Source organism: Haliotis rufescens, unplaced genomic scaffold, assembly GCF_023055435.1.
Source record: "Haliotis rufescens isolate VD_foot unplaced genomic scaffold, xgHalRufe1.0.p SCAF_4, whole genome shotgun sequence".
NCBI lineage: Eukaryota > Metazoa > Mollusca > Gastropoda > Lepetellida > Haliotidae > Haliotis > Haliotis rufescens.
In genome coordinates, this window is record NW_025964112.1 from 45,316,099 (window position 1) to 45,331,724 (window position 15,626).

The following is a 15,626-nucleotide window of genomic DNA, read 5'->3' on the forward strand; positions in this document are numbered from 1 at the left end:
GCTTCGGTTATAACGAACTCAAAGGGACTACTCATTTTAGTTCGTTATAACCGTAATTCGTTATAAGCGTGTTCGTTATAAACGTAGTTTACTGTCCATATATACTCTTGGGTCTGTAAGAAAGACTATCCGTTCTTTACCTTCCAACTCCCCTTCCTTAATGATTACTGGCATCGTATTCCCCTTCTACCCCCCCCCCCCCCCCCCCCCCCCCCCCCTCTATTCTTTTACTTCTAACCCTTGTCTTTTGTTGTGCTGAAATATATTTGACAAAAGTATTTTTAAATATAACTTTGATGTATTTATATGACGCGCTTGTAGCTGCTAGAACTTGTCGCTCTATGGCTGAAATAATACCGATGCGGCGTTAAATTTTAACTCACTTTAACCCTTGTCTCTCCCGCGCCACATTTTTCTACCATCTCCATCCCAACCTAGCCCATTCCTCTGTTCCTACCCCTTACCCCTTCCTGAATATCCACGCTACCTCACCCCAACCTAACATCTACAACGCCCTTCCGCTTGTAATTCCCCTCACTTCTTCGCCAGTCCCTCCCCTCCTTACACCGTTGCAGTTCTGCAACACCCTCAACATCCCTCGGACAGACTTCCCTCTTTCTGCCACCTCTTCCCCCATCCCCCGCCCCTCCCGCCACAACCCAGGTGGAACCTCGCACCATATGTACAGCAGACCTCCAGCCGTAAAAAACCCTAATCTTAACGACCCATTCTTACATGAGGTTTTCTCATTCTGTGCATGTGGGGCTAGCGAAAAATGCACGAGATGTTTTTACCATCGGAATCACCAAACACGAACGGGAAGAGCGGAGTAGCGGTGAAATGGAACCCCGGATAATATCACCCAATCCTGTGCTCAAATGTATCGGGTTAAATGACTACAAAGTTTACGACCTGATGAGAGTTTTCAATGAGAAAATCACCGTTTGAAATGGTATCCTACTTCTGACGACTGAGTCAATTCTTGGGTGATAATTGTACATTTTCTCCGTCTCTCTGGCTAGGAAATGTCGGTTTCAAAAAAATCCGTCCATATCTCCGTTGTTTATTTTGAGATGTCATTCATGACATGCTTTAATCAAAATATACATACACGTGCCTACCAGAACAATCAAACCCGAAACTTGTTGTCTTGCCAGTAGTACCGGAGCATCGTGACATTTCCTTCCGCCGAAAATAGTTCTTTTTACATACCGCGCGAGATATAGGTAAATATGAAAATCAGAACAGAAACCTGATATAAATTCATGATCAAGAACCTGCAATTCTGAATAGGTCGAAGAGAAAAGACTTAAACGTGATGATGGTTCATCGGGTGTAGTGCTACGGACAAATATTCAAATGTCAAAGCCGTATTATAGTATTAACAGACCGCCATCATATAGCTGGAATAGCGCACTTATCCTGCTATATTACGGCGGTCTGTAAATAATCGAGTCTGGACCAGACAATCCAGTGATCATTGATCTACGCAATTGGGATACGACGATATGCATCAACCAAGTCAGCGAGCCTGACCACCCGATCCCATTAGTCGCCTCTTACAACAAGCACAGTCGCCTCATACGGCAAGCATGGGTTGTGAAGACCTATTCTATCCCGGATCTTCACGGGTCCAAAGTAGTATTATAACATCAACTGACAACAAATGTTATGTATACAGACTAGTGATCTTTTTTAATTATTTAATTTTTTTTTGTTTCAGTTGAATTTCATATTTTTATATTTCCTTCCGACAAATGTTGATATGCAATCACCTAATACAATATTGATCTTTTACTGACACTGAAACTAAAATATCCAAAACTCATGAAAGTGTACAACTGTTGTCTTCTGACCAGGGCTAAATTTACTTTTTAAAACAACTTAACAAAATAAATAAAAAAGCCATGGGAATTTCGGGTGCCTTCGTTGATTGTATGTCATGTCATTGTTTCTAAATTGCGCCAATCGATGCTCGATCCAGACTCGTTTGTTTGCAGACCTCTATCATAGTGCTGGAATATTGCAGAGTGCGTCGTTACAAACAAACAAACAATAGAAACAAAATCATACAATATTTTGTTTCAGTTTAAGGATCAGTTAGGTTTCACATCGCATTCAACAGTATATCAACTATATCAAGGCGTTTCAGCTCAATGTGGGAGGAAAGTCTATAGTGATGCAGATCTTTTTTCCACAATTCTGAAACCCACTTGCACGAACAAAGAGCTGACAAACCTAGAAACATATGAGGGCGAATCTCGTATTGAACCGACGATAAAAGGTTCCTTGCAGGCCTAAGGGACGCAACTCTGCACAGCACGACCACCCGTAACCCCTATTTTTATTTCAGAGATATTAGTCATTTAGGGGGAAATATTTTGTTTGAGCTATGAATTGTTTCCTAATTTAATACTTAAAGATTTGGCACAGTGGAAACTTTGACATTTTACAAGCGCAATAAAAACATGGAAAATGGCTTTAAAATATTCATTCATTTAACGACTAACGAATTTCTATAAGGCTTCCCAAATCGCTGTGTAGAGTTGTCTCCCCTAGGTGTCAGGATCCACTGGTTGGTGGCTCAAATCTCTGATTCGCCCCAATTGATCCTGGGTCCGCCTATGTACATCTAAGACATTTGGGTTTAGGTTTTATCCTATATTAAATCAAAGGTGAGGTGAAATGTGGTTTAACTTCGCGTTCAAGATTATCGCACTTATATAGCGACGTGCATGTACGTGTGTGTGTTTGTGTGGCTGCTTGTACTAGTTCGGACTGATGCCGATTTATAGTGCTAGCTCTCTGAGATACCATGCCGCAGTTTAACATGACACTATACTGAATCCGAGCCGACCAGTCCTTGTTTAAGCCCCTTGATGACGAGCGCCAACCAGGGTAATAACAACTATCATCTTTTAACGTCTTTTTGGTATGACGAGGCCGGGGATCGAACCCGGACCTTCCGCTCTCCGGGCGGACGCTCTACCACTAGACCACGGAGGCGGTCTATTAAATCAAAACGCCAAATCCCCAACTTAACGGAAGCTGAAAAATTCACAGAGACATACGATTATAAATCCGTGTATTAAAGGTACCTGACTGACTAAATAAAGTTACATCGTCATTAAACCCCAAACATACCCCATTCTTGACAAAGTAGAGATGGCGAAGACATACGCCTCGGATACATCGACAAGCAACGATACGATAAGGGAGATTTAATCAATAATCTCCTAATATGCGACTCGATTCTCACCCAACCATCACCCGTTCATCTTCCCGAGGCAAGAGAGTTAACTGATTATAAAAGTCCAGTTTTTACCCTTGCCGAACTAGGCTGGTATTATGAGTTACATTTTGGCCGGACTAACGAGTCTATGCATAGTCGAGTCAAAATCGCGCACCGAAATCGAAATCTGGTTCGTAAACTGTCATGCAGAGTTCGGTCGATTGCAGGATTTGCAAAGCATGTGAACCGCCAACTCGTTGTCAACAGATATTTTTCAAATCTTTTCAAGTTTTGTAATCAAGTTGCTCACATGATTTGAAGCACTTCGCGATGTAAGGCACCTTTAATCGCAATATACATCTTGATTGTCGATCAGATCGTCTTGTCTGGGCGCCGCCATTTTGTTTGAATGCAAGTGATACGAGAGGTGGAATCTGATTGGTCCATAGGAGAGTCATAGAAGGGACATAACTCATAACAGCCACTGGTGGCGCTACGATCGAGCCCAGGAATTCCAGCCTAGTTCTGCAAGGGTGGAAACTGTACTTTTAAAGTCAGTTAACTCTCTTGCCTCGGGAAGATGTCACCCCTTTGAGTTGAGGTTGAGAGCCACTGCCCTCTCATATATCAGGGGGTTATAGAATATATCATATGTAGACTATGTCATACCTGTCTCTCGATGAGGTTGAGAGCCACTGCTCTCTCATATATCAGGGGTTATAGAATATATCATATGTAGACTATGTCATACCTGTCTCTCGGTGAGGTTGAGAGCCACTGCTCTCTCATATATCAGGGGGTTATAGAATATATCATATGTAGACTATGTCATACCTGTCTCTCGGTGAGGTTGAGAGCCATTGCTATCTCATATACCAGGGGGTTATAGACTATACATCATATGTTGACTATGTCATACCTGTCTCTCGGTGAGGTTGAGAGCCATGCTATCTCATATACCAGGGGGTTATAGACTATATATCATATGTTGACTATGTCATACCTGTCTCCCGGTGAGTTTGAGAGCCATGCTATCTCATATACCAGGGGGTTATAGACTATATATCATATGTTGACTATGTCATACCTGTCTCTCGGTGAGGTTGAGAGCCACTGCTATCTCATATACCAGGGGGCTATAGACTATATATCATATGTTGACTATGTCATACCTGTCTCTCGGTGAGGTTGAGAGCCACTGCTATCTCATATCTCCGTAACCGGGTGAGGTAGTTGTGGACAGCGAACTCCTTCTCTAACTCCCGGATCTGATGTTTGGTGAACGCCGTCCGCTCTTTGCGGGGTTTTGTGGAAAGATCGAGTTTGTAGGATGGACTTGTGGCTGAATCTGAAACATGACCAGTATGTTTAACAATGGAAAGGTCAATATTTTCATTGAAACTCGTAAACTGTAACAGCCCAGTCGTCTGTCATATATACTACTCGACATATCATAGAGGTTTCAGTGACTGGTCGCTTTGATAACTTATGGTAATAGTTTTCGTAACCACCTTTTGAAGTTTCAACTACATACACATTTACCTTAGCTGTTGCCTTCATTGGTTTTGTCTTAAAACAAAATCTGTTAGAACGATCGCGATGTACACCAGAAGATAGGACGTAGGGGTATGTTATGTGTATCGCAGTGTATTTAAAGGGGGTCTTGTTTCTAAATCTAGGGACTACCTCCGTGGTCTAGTGGTAGAGCGTCCGCCCGGAGAGCGGAAGGTCCGGGGTTCGATTCCCTGCCGCGTCATACCAAAAAACGTTAAAAGATGGTACTTGTTATTACCCAGTCTGGCGCTCGGCATCAAGGGGCTAAAACAAGGACTGGTCGGCTCGGAGTCAGTATACTATGTCTGAGTGGGGTATTCATGTTAAACTGCGGCATGGTATCTCAGTGAGCTAGCACTATAAACCGGCATCAGTCCAGACTAGTACAAGCAGCCACACACACACACACACACGTGCACGCACGTCTCTTTATAAGTGCAATAATCTTCGACGCGACGTTAAACCCAATTTCACCTCACCTCGCCTTGTAGATCTAGACCGAGTCTTGCGTTTTAATCAAGTTGGCTCATCGTTTTTAGTGGGTTGACCTACGTAATAAAACTTAGCAGATGAATAAAGTGTTGTTTGAATGAACTGATTCCAACCCTGACTGCAAACTAAACTGAACCTATTTCCTCTTTAAATTAATAAAGTAAAAAATGTTTGGTCAATATTGAGTTAACACATCCTTTACATTAAGATAAAAGCGACAAAACCCTTTCAATAACCCTAAGCAATCTCGTCTAAAGGCAGATTCCGACTGATACTATATCATAGGACCGTGAAGATCCGGGGTAGAATAGGTCTTCAGCAACCCATGCTTGCCGTAAAAGGCGACTAAGCTTGTCGTAAGAGCGACTAACGGGATTGGGTGGTCAGGCTCGCTGACTTGGTTGATACATGTCATCGTATCCTTATTACGTGGATTGATGCTCATGATGTCAATCACTGGATTGTCTGGTCCAGACTCGATTATTTACAGACCGCCGTCATACAGCTGGAATATTGCTGAGTGCGGCGTTAAACAACAAACTCACTCACTCACTACTCACTCACTCGCTCACTCACTCACGCACTCACTATATCATTATCATGCGTTGTTCCGCTAATCCTGTGGTCATCACGGATTTTCAGTGATCCATTCATATAATGTTCACCACTATTTAGCCTTTTACGCCCAATGGATAATCGAGTCTGATTTTTCTCTGGCGTTTATGACCAGAAGTACAACGTTTTATCCGTCACGTCTTTAAATGTGTCATATACACACAATCCGGGTTAGACATGGTCTTCAGCGACCAGTGCTTGTCATAAGAGGCGACTAACGGGATCGGGTGGTCAGGCTCACTGACTTGGTTGATGAATGTCATCGTTTTAAATTGCGTTGATCGATGCTCATGATGTCAGTCGCTAGATTGTCTGGACCAAACTTGATTATATAAAGAGCGCCGTGTGAGGCCGCCATACAGAGTGCGGCGTTAAACAACATACAAACAAAACATACACACACTCAGTATGTCGACATTGTCATGCTTGGTTACGATCCTAAGTAACTGTTGTGTAGCATGGATGAAAAATCAACATAACTGACTTAAAGACGACATCGAGGTCCCAACATGACGATTTTGTTATGTGATCCGAGAAAAAAAATCTATCAGCTGAAAGTGTTTGTCATAAAATACTTTTGATCAATGTGGCGATTACTGTCATAAAAAACCATCACATTTTGACATTTGAGCATACATTATCAAACCATAGTTGTACTGTGGATTACTGGGATCATTTGATACGACGAGATTACCGTTTCTCTTTCATACGTAACTGTGGGAGTCAGGTCCCCATATAGGATACTAGTATCTAATATCAAAGAGTGCATTAAACATTGACTATCACATTATCCTCCGTTGTCCTGTTTCACGACAATGGCGTGTTGAGCTTATATTTCAGACATACGGGTCAGGTGGATGATAGTTTTAGCGAACAGCCACTCAGTTGATAACTGTGCCATAGAATAAAAGCGACAAACCCGCTGAAAATGTGTTAAGAATGAAAATACACACAAGCCATGTTTAGGATGTGCTTAAATCATAAACGGAATACAAATTTGGTGCCTTCTATCTTAACATTATTAGAGTCTGAGGACATGAAATGAGCTATTGTTTCACAACCCCAATACCAATTAAACACATAATCTAAAAATGTTTAGAATTTAAATATGTTTTTGACAAAGTGCTTATTTTTGTGTATTATTCTTATAATCTTAACATGTATAAGACAAAGGTCTTATCATTGTGCATCATTCTAATAATCTAAACGTGTTTAGATTTTACACACAATGTTTAGACGCTAAACGCTACAAAATTATGGGACAAAGAACGCGCTTTAGTTTGTGTTTAATATTTAAACAAATTTTACAGTGTAAACGAAGAGTTCGCTGTACGATTTCGACTATATAATAAGCATGTATCAATGTATCACTATCAAATAGTGCCGATACCAGGTGAGCGTATCCTGTCCGTACCGGTGGTACACGTCACAAACACATGCAAAGGCAAGTCAATGGGGAAGTTCCATAAAGGAATAGGCATAATAAGAACCATTTTGGCCACCTAGGTACGCCAAACATTTAAAGCTGGGAAATTATCGTCATGAAATTCTGTTTCGACGGGCAACCTCCACAGAAAAACCAACGAATGATCTGTGTTGAGTGAATGTCCATGGCCTTACAGGGACAGATAATCCTTCATTCTTTCGTTTCGAGGAGGGTATTCTGTATGTTAGTCATTGCCACATTTAGAAAGTAAATGAGGAAAAAACCACTTTCATCCCTGGAGAAAAAGTTCACTGCGGTATATTATTGATCAGATGACATCGTAATCAACGTTTGATCTCATGACGGATGTATGACGTCATATTCTATTGTTCTCAATGAGGCAATTTGACGTTAAATCGATTTAACTGACCAATCAGCGTCGATAATCTGTATTGTGCAAAGGTATAACACTTGATCATTCAGCCTTTTATGTTTATCAATTATCACTCTCTTTACTTACATAGCCTTTATCTATATCAGCTCATGTCAAAGATTTGCTCTTGCTAAAATATATTCCATAAAATCTCTCACATTCTCTTTAAAAGTATATGCACACAGTTTTATTTAAAGTTGATTTTAGTCATAACATTTTGCATAACTACTTTTCTTTATTTTTTTTGGACTTTAGACTGCATTCAACATTCTTTCTCCAACTCAAATTAAAAGTGTGACTTAAAATACATTTTGTCATACAATCTGATATACATCTCCCAAATCAAACCGCATTATTTAAACCTCGTGGTTTCTTCTTCCTGCAGTGTTTTATTGTAGGATAACAACGACCACGAGTCGTTTATTTCTTATATGAGATATCAACATTATGTACAACCTGTTTCAGGATGACGATAAAATGTACAAGCTTTAAAATATTTACCCCTATTTAAGTAATGATGACTCCCTCAATAGAATGCAACCTCGGCAATGTCGGGCACATCCATTTTATGCACAGGTGGGTATTTCCCGCATATTCTCACAATAACGTCGATTACCTGTACCTTTTCTCCCAATACCTATTGTCATATCTCTCACGCTTTTGGATGCGATGTTCGTTTATCTGCGTTACCCAGCTACACCTATGGGCAACAACTCACTAGACACTTCCCTCTAAAAAAATTATAAGACCCTCATATATAGTTGCGAGCGCGAGATGACGTCCCAATAGAACAACGTTTTATCGTATAATAAACCACGAAAATAGTACATAGCCCCAACTGTCGTGTACATAAAATACACTTGTTTGATTACATCATCTAAGAAACCTGCGTTCTATTACACCTATCGCCACGCATGTTGGGCGTTTTAATGCGATATATCGTGAAGGGCGAATCACAGAAAGGTATTTCACAGCCTTTCAGCCATAGTTCGGAGGTGGCACTACTTTACGGGCATGACAACTTGTATGTATCCCTCCACCACACAAGGAAGCAATCTGATTGGTAGCTCGGCCAAACTAAGGAGCGTTGCACAAAAGTTATGGTGTCGGTGTACAACACTTGTCAAGAACGTGTTCAAAACTAATTATGGACAAATTGAACGCAGATATGGCGTGTGCCGCAGCCTGAAAGTCCCGTTTTAGTTCAAATCTGGCTTTTATCAATACCACATTTGTAGCTCGGTATGGCATAAGCGACCCCCTCATTCCGTTAACAACAAGACGTAGGCGAGCGAGTCAAGCCTGCCGGTTATTGCCACACTGAATGGAACATATAAAATACTCGTTTTATGCCACTGGGGGCCACGGTTGTTCTCTTTGTGAAATAATTTCGCAATTTGGAAGCCACTTTTTACCTCGTCTATGTTCCATTATTTAGGATACGTTGTCAGTGTTGAAAGACTTTGCCAGTTTGAATTAGTGTCAGACTTGTTTATTTTTAAAAAAAAGTAGAAAACCAACACTGTTTATGTATTTGAACTGAATTCTAAAAGTGGATGAAAGTTGTTGATATGTGGGTAATAAACAAACACTTGTTTTTTTAGGATAAGTTTCTATCCACAAAATTCACCTTTTCAGAAGCCAAGTATACATTGTTTACTTGTAGTCGTTTCTTATATTGATAACGTAAATCAATGTCTTCAAGATTATCACTCGCAGACATGACACTTGTGATGAATAACAATCCCTTTATTGTTTTCACCAACGTTTCACGGTTACTTCGAGCCTACTTATCTCAGAAATAAAACAAAACAGACGATGTTACCGATTACTTGTGTCATGTCTTCATTTTCTACTTCCTATTTGCAATTCAAATATTCCATGAGTAACTTTTCATCTTCAGAATGAAGGATGTTGTGAGAATATGAATACAAAACGTAACAAATACTACCAAATAATCACATTTTATGCAATAAATGACCTAATCTTGTTATCGTACAAAACCGAATTTAAGAATGAATGGTCGTATTATTTGAATTCTACCGGAAATGTGTTCCTCACATGGCGCGGGAAAGAACCTGCGCTATTTATTTTAAAATACATATTTCATGCTGATATCTGCATTGCATTTTCGCAGCGTTTCATTTACGTTAAACATGAATCATGAGCGAGTAGAGGGCTGGTCGAGAAATAGAACCAGTCCCCATTACAAAGTAACATGCACTCTCTCACACGGGACTTCGGAAATGTTTCTCTGGGCGTTTTTCATGGCTCCTAACAACTCGTGAGTTTCGGGCGAAGGCAGGCTCTTGTGACAAAAATGTTCTTTTTTTTGCGTAAATTCTGAAAATACTACTTCATATACATATTTGATGTGGTTTATCAAATATGAGAGGAAACACGTCACTTTCGCTTTGATTCTCGCCCCCGAACTCTCTCAACTCTAGGGCGACCCGAAACTATGCAGTAAAAGCTGTCAGTCAATTTGGTGTATTTCTGGCTGTTTTGTGATATTATTTATCCAGTTGGTTTGGTTAATTTCAGCTAAGGTGTCCCCACACAGGTGACATTCCTTCCCCAACTCAAGGAAATGAGAAAAATCAGGCCGCATATAGTATGTGTTTGGCTACTGTAGCGTCGCCCCTTTTAGAAAGATGTCTTGCACTAGGGGGTATTGTCCTGATCAACTCCCTCGTGAGGGAAACACTTGCTTTAAATTTGGGCGACACGCACTTGCTACACGAAAAAATAAACACTTTAATAACAACCATTTAGTAGTAATCCTGTAAAAATTATCATTGTGTGTCAGTGCTGTTTGTGAATCATTGGAAAATAATTCAAGAGAATACTTAACTATGGACAGCGTCCTCAACTGGTTCTACTCACTGCAATGCCCCTGTCGTACGTTTCAATATATTTTTCGTGTAATTGTTACATTGACTCTGCTTTCAGAGATTTCTAATGATTATGAAAATTGTTTTGTCGCTCCTATATATTCATTTTACGAAAATGTTCTTTTTACTGTTATTTGCTAATCTCATCCCAGAGAATTGTTTTTATTTATGTTCTATTTTCGAATTTTATTCACTCGAATTTACCAAACAGGCATAACTATAACGTTTTGACCTACATTGACCTCAGAACGTGGACACGACACTAAAGCTCAACGCCCTTGGTCATATGACACACGGTAAAACATGCGTACTCCCCTATATATAATATATATATATATATATATATATATATATATATATATATATATATATATATATATATTCCCCCAAATATATCCCATTAAGATGTCAGTAAGCGATACCATTTTGGAAAACATTTCGTCAATATATTCTAATTGATTTGAATTTAAATCAAATAAGATATTATCGATAACGCCTTAGCTCATCGCCCACGCTCTTGGCTTTTTAAGCCCAGTTGCTGAATCTATTCAAAATACCCATAATGCATAGGCTTTGGGAGGAGGCCTTGGTGCAATACAGATGTAATTAACTCTAATCTACATGATGCATTAACGTTCACTGCCTGAAACATGCTTTAAAAACTTGACGTAAAAAGCAATCAGTCAGAGTTCGTATGGCATACACCGACGCCTTGAAACATAACTACCACAAACATATACTCTGCAAGCCAACTGCATAGAGATCTTGGCTTTGATAGACGCAATAACCTTTCAATGTGTCACTTGTAAAATAAATCTGAAAAGTATTGGCCTTCAAAACACAGGAAGAATCGTTGGTTCGACATGTCAAGTAAGGTGTGTATATTTTGGTAGGAATGAAGGCGACTCCTGTCATTTTACGTAATTAGTCACTCATTTCGTCAGGAAAATAGTATATTTGGATATCTATGGCAGCTCACTCCTGACACATCTGACATGTTTGATATATATCAAACTTAATTTATATCACATTTGTCGTAGGGTGCAAATTGAGAAAATGGAATTTATTAGTTCGAGGAAATATATTATCCACTCGTGTCGAAATACTGAGAAGACGAAAGTATTTTTATTAATAAGTTAGTCTTCTTCCGCCCATGCCGGTTTGATTATGTTGAAAAGCCGGGAGGGTATAAAACAAGAATTTGTCCCACAAAGAGTTTCTCACGTTCGTCACAATCCGGTTCTTGTTCTGGATACTTTTTCATATTCTTTATCATGTTTTCTTTACGACTAGTTCCCACAATCGCCACTGACCGTCCCCCAGACCTCAAAGTAATGTGATCTTGAGGTCACAAGGAACCTTCCCCTCAAATAAACCCCACAAGTTCCCCTCGTGACCACCTACCGAATCTAAACAAACCCGAGATCTAAGAAATATAGAGTTTGTAGTTGGCGATGTTTTTGAATGATACTCGTGTTTTTGTAATCTTGGGTAAGTAGCACTAATCAAAATGGCCGCAAGCAAGATGGCGTCGGATGCTTCATGGCCGGTGATGTTTATAATCCCCTTTAAGTTAGTTATATGGCAGCTACCGTTTCCGCGGGGTTTCACATATCGTCATAGGAAGTCCATGCACATAGACCATATGCGTAACAGATTGAGTATTTGTATGTATAATTGTCCGTGTATTCGGATTTCAAAATCATATTTTGAATATCTCGTAAATGGGATACGCTGAACTTGTGTTATTTCAGGAAATATATGTGATATTGGAAACAATGAATCCAGCTATCTGTTGTAACAGTTAAACGCTGTATCACAATCTGAAAATAAATCAGATACGGATGGAGAAAAAATCACGAGGAGCAAAGTATATTAATATTTCATAACAGATGGAATAGGTAATTATATATGGTTGAGATTATATTTGGTACCATACATGACGGGCAGTTAATGTATATATAACAGGTAACCAATTCCATCTCCTTTTGGACTAAAAGCTACTTAGTACAACGAGTAAGTTAGAATGGTTCTCCATGGAGAAGTTTACACGACATAAAGGATTAGTTACTATGTGACAAATGTACTTTGTAATGTACAACGAGTGAGTTTGGTTTAACACCGCTTTGAACAGTATTTCAGTTATTTGACGGCGTATGAGCTTCACATGAGAGGCAAGCCAGAAGCGATGCAGGTAATACAGAGCAAATATATTATATATTAGGTCATACAGATCATCTTGCGAATTCACAGTTAAAATATGTCTAAAATAACCCGTTCTTGTCGCAAAAGGCAATTTATTAGATCGGGTTGTCGGGTTAAGTGACAAGGTTGATTGTAGGTCCAGGTGCCCCGACTGTGTTAGGCGATGCTCTTAATATCAATCACTGGTTTGCCTGATCCTGACTCGGTTATTCACAGACAGTAATCCAGCTTGTATATTGCTGACTACGGCGTATAACGACAAACAAAAACAATCAAAAACATTCAAGTATCATTAAACGAACATCAAATCATATTTAGGACATACTTGAAATATTTGGAAAGCCAGATTTCTCAACACAATTACTTCGAGCCAAAGATAAGAGCAAACAAGAGATAGGAATGACCAGACCCTCGTGAAGAAATCAAGTGCAATAAAGTAGATGCACTTCTCATTACATTGTAATTAAATTATATTATGTTATTAATGCTTATTGTTTCATTTTAAATTGGTTTTAGTTTTATGTAACACAGACACATATTATATGTTGGACTATCACGTTTCTGGCATCCAACGTTTATTGTTATATGTCATTACATTTTAGTTATTTATCTCTCTTCGATGGAGCCTCAGAGATAACTTCTAAAAAAACGTTTGATGTTTACAGTTTATACTTATTTGATATGTCATCTGTTGGGATACATTATTGCAACATACAGTGTTTACATTTGGGAAGCTGGTATACGATAACATAGCCTCGTGTAAACAGTTTACGATAAACGATGCTTGTAAAGATAAAAATGTTGAAATTTACTTATAGGCTTGCTTTTTCCATTACAGACAGTTGAGTCTATCGCATATTTACATATGTAGATTTCAGTCATGGTTAGTCGCAGATAACGGTGGAGCAGAATGGAAGCGCGTCATATATCTGTCAGTCATATTTACATAGCATTAAACTACAGAGTTTGCGTGGCTCTGAAGGCATCGGCGTATGAACACCAACAGCATTTTTTAAATGAGATGCTACTTTTTATATATACAACGACCGAATATTTACAAATCAACAATATTGTGAATTCTTCTGTAATTACGAACCAAAGAGGTGAAAATGAAAAACGAGAAATTGAAGCTGTCAGTAATTAACTTGATCGGTTTGCATATGTTCTCTTATCAAAGAAAAAAAAAAGAGTACAAAATGAAACTTCAACGTACACGAATTAACCAATTTAAATATACATGTCATGATAACTGTTTAAGAGGACGAGACATGCTTTCTCGTAGACTAACATCAATTGTTAAATAATAGTTATAAAATATAACAAAAAGGAGCCCAGAGATTTTCTTCATTTTCAGATAATGTAGTAATCTAGACTTGCCAAACATTATAGACTTGGATGGGCTGTATTGGATGTATTTGTTTCAGGGTCTGTATGACAGTCTACGCTCTCTCGGTGCCGTCCTTCCAAACTATGACTAGTGTATTTTCATCTAGCTTCTATAACGGTTCACGCCGTGTGTCTAATTGCTGCAAGATATTAAATGTTTTCCCATATGGGTAGCACACACCATTTTAACAAATGTGATCCTGTCAGTTCAAACAAAAAACATTTGCCACCAATAATCATAATAAATTTAATGGCACCCCATGTCCAATGTGTTTGTTTTGGCCAATTCATCCTGAATACTGATTGGCTGAGGACATGACCCCCTGCGTGGAATAACATCCCTGCGACCTCTGGCGGTCATAACTAATGCACGAAGCGTCAGATAGAACGAGGACACTTTGCATGTGAAAACGTGTTCCTACAGAACGGATAAATATCCCCAACTGAGTATGCTGTGGTACAAAGTAATTTTCTTCATAGTTTTTCACGATTCGCTAAGGCAAATTTCAAAGCATAATTATTCACTTTTATGAACACTTGACACATCTGAAAAAATACATTAAGTATCAATTTTCTGCATTAAGTGTTCCCATGGCAATAGCAAATGTAGGAATAAAACAAAAAATGTTGTAAGCCGTCGGTAACTTGGGAGTTCAGAAAGTGTGCAACTGACGTACATGTTATAATTGCACTGACGTCTATAATCAGTTTTCCAGTCACAATCTCTAAATTCGTGAAGTTAAAGTTTAATTCTTTCATTATCACCGCTATTATAACTCCTATGTAGGCAAATTAATAAATATAAAACTGATCTATGTGGTAAATCAGAAGCAGAATTTCCCATTTAACTTGGACATACTTCTTTCTCTGAAGTATCCTTACCTGCCCGAATGTTTTCTCTGTCACAATGCGAATGCTTCACATACAGCCAAACACTTGCGAAGTGATCTTCACTTTCAATTTTTTATGATTTCACTTTACAACACTGTATTTACTTTATTTATTTGTTTTACTGTTTCTACTTTCACATATACACCAGTTTTTACATCACCATTTGTCATTTTTGAATGCACAAACAGAAGAATTCAAATACATAATGAAATGAAAATCTGTATGTCAATGTTATGATATAATCGAACTCGTTAAAAGATTAAATAGGTGTTGTGAGAAAGTCTGATGGTGGAACGGGTTAGTGGAGGGTATACTTCGGGTGGGGGAACAAAGAACAAGGGATGAGGACAGACCATTTGTGGTCATGAGGATCAGCCTCATTTAGAAATGAACAAAACGATAAGCAATGGTTATGCAATTCGTCTCAGGTGAGAATTAAACTATGTTCATTTCAACATTTACATGTTTCTGACTTATAACAACACTTAAAGTACAGGT

General features: G+C 38.9%; 1 protein-coding gene across 1 annotated transcript in view; it reads right to left on the reverse strand.

Annotated features, from left to right (window-relative positions):
* The window catches only part of LOC124152173 (homeobox protein MOX-1-like), a 44,378-nt gene that overhangs the window by 12,673 nt on the left and 16,079 nt on the right, over positions 1-15,626 (reverse strand). Inside the window, exon 2 of the mRNA XM_046525010.2 lies at positions 4,405-4,580. Within this exon, the coding sequence (XP_046380966.1) occupies positions 4,405-4,580 (176 nt within the window). The remainder of the gene's footprint in view (positions 1-4,404; positions 4,581-15,626) is intronic.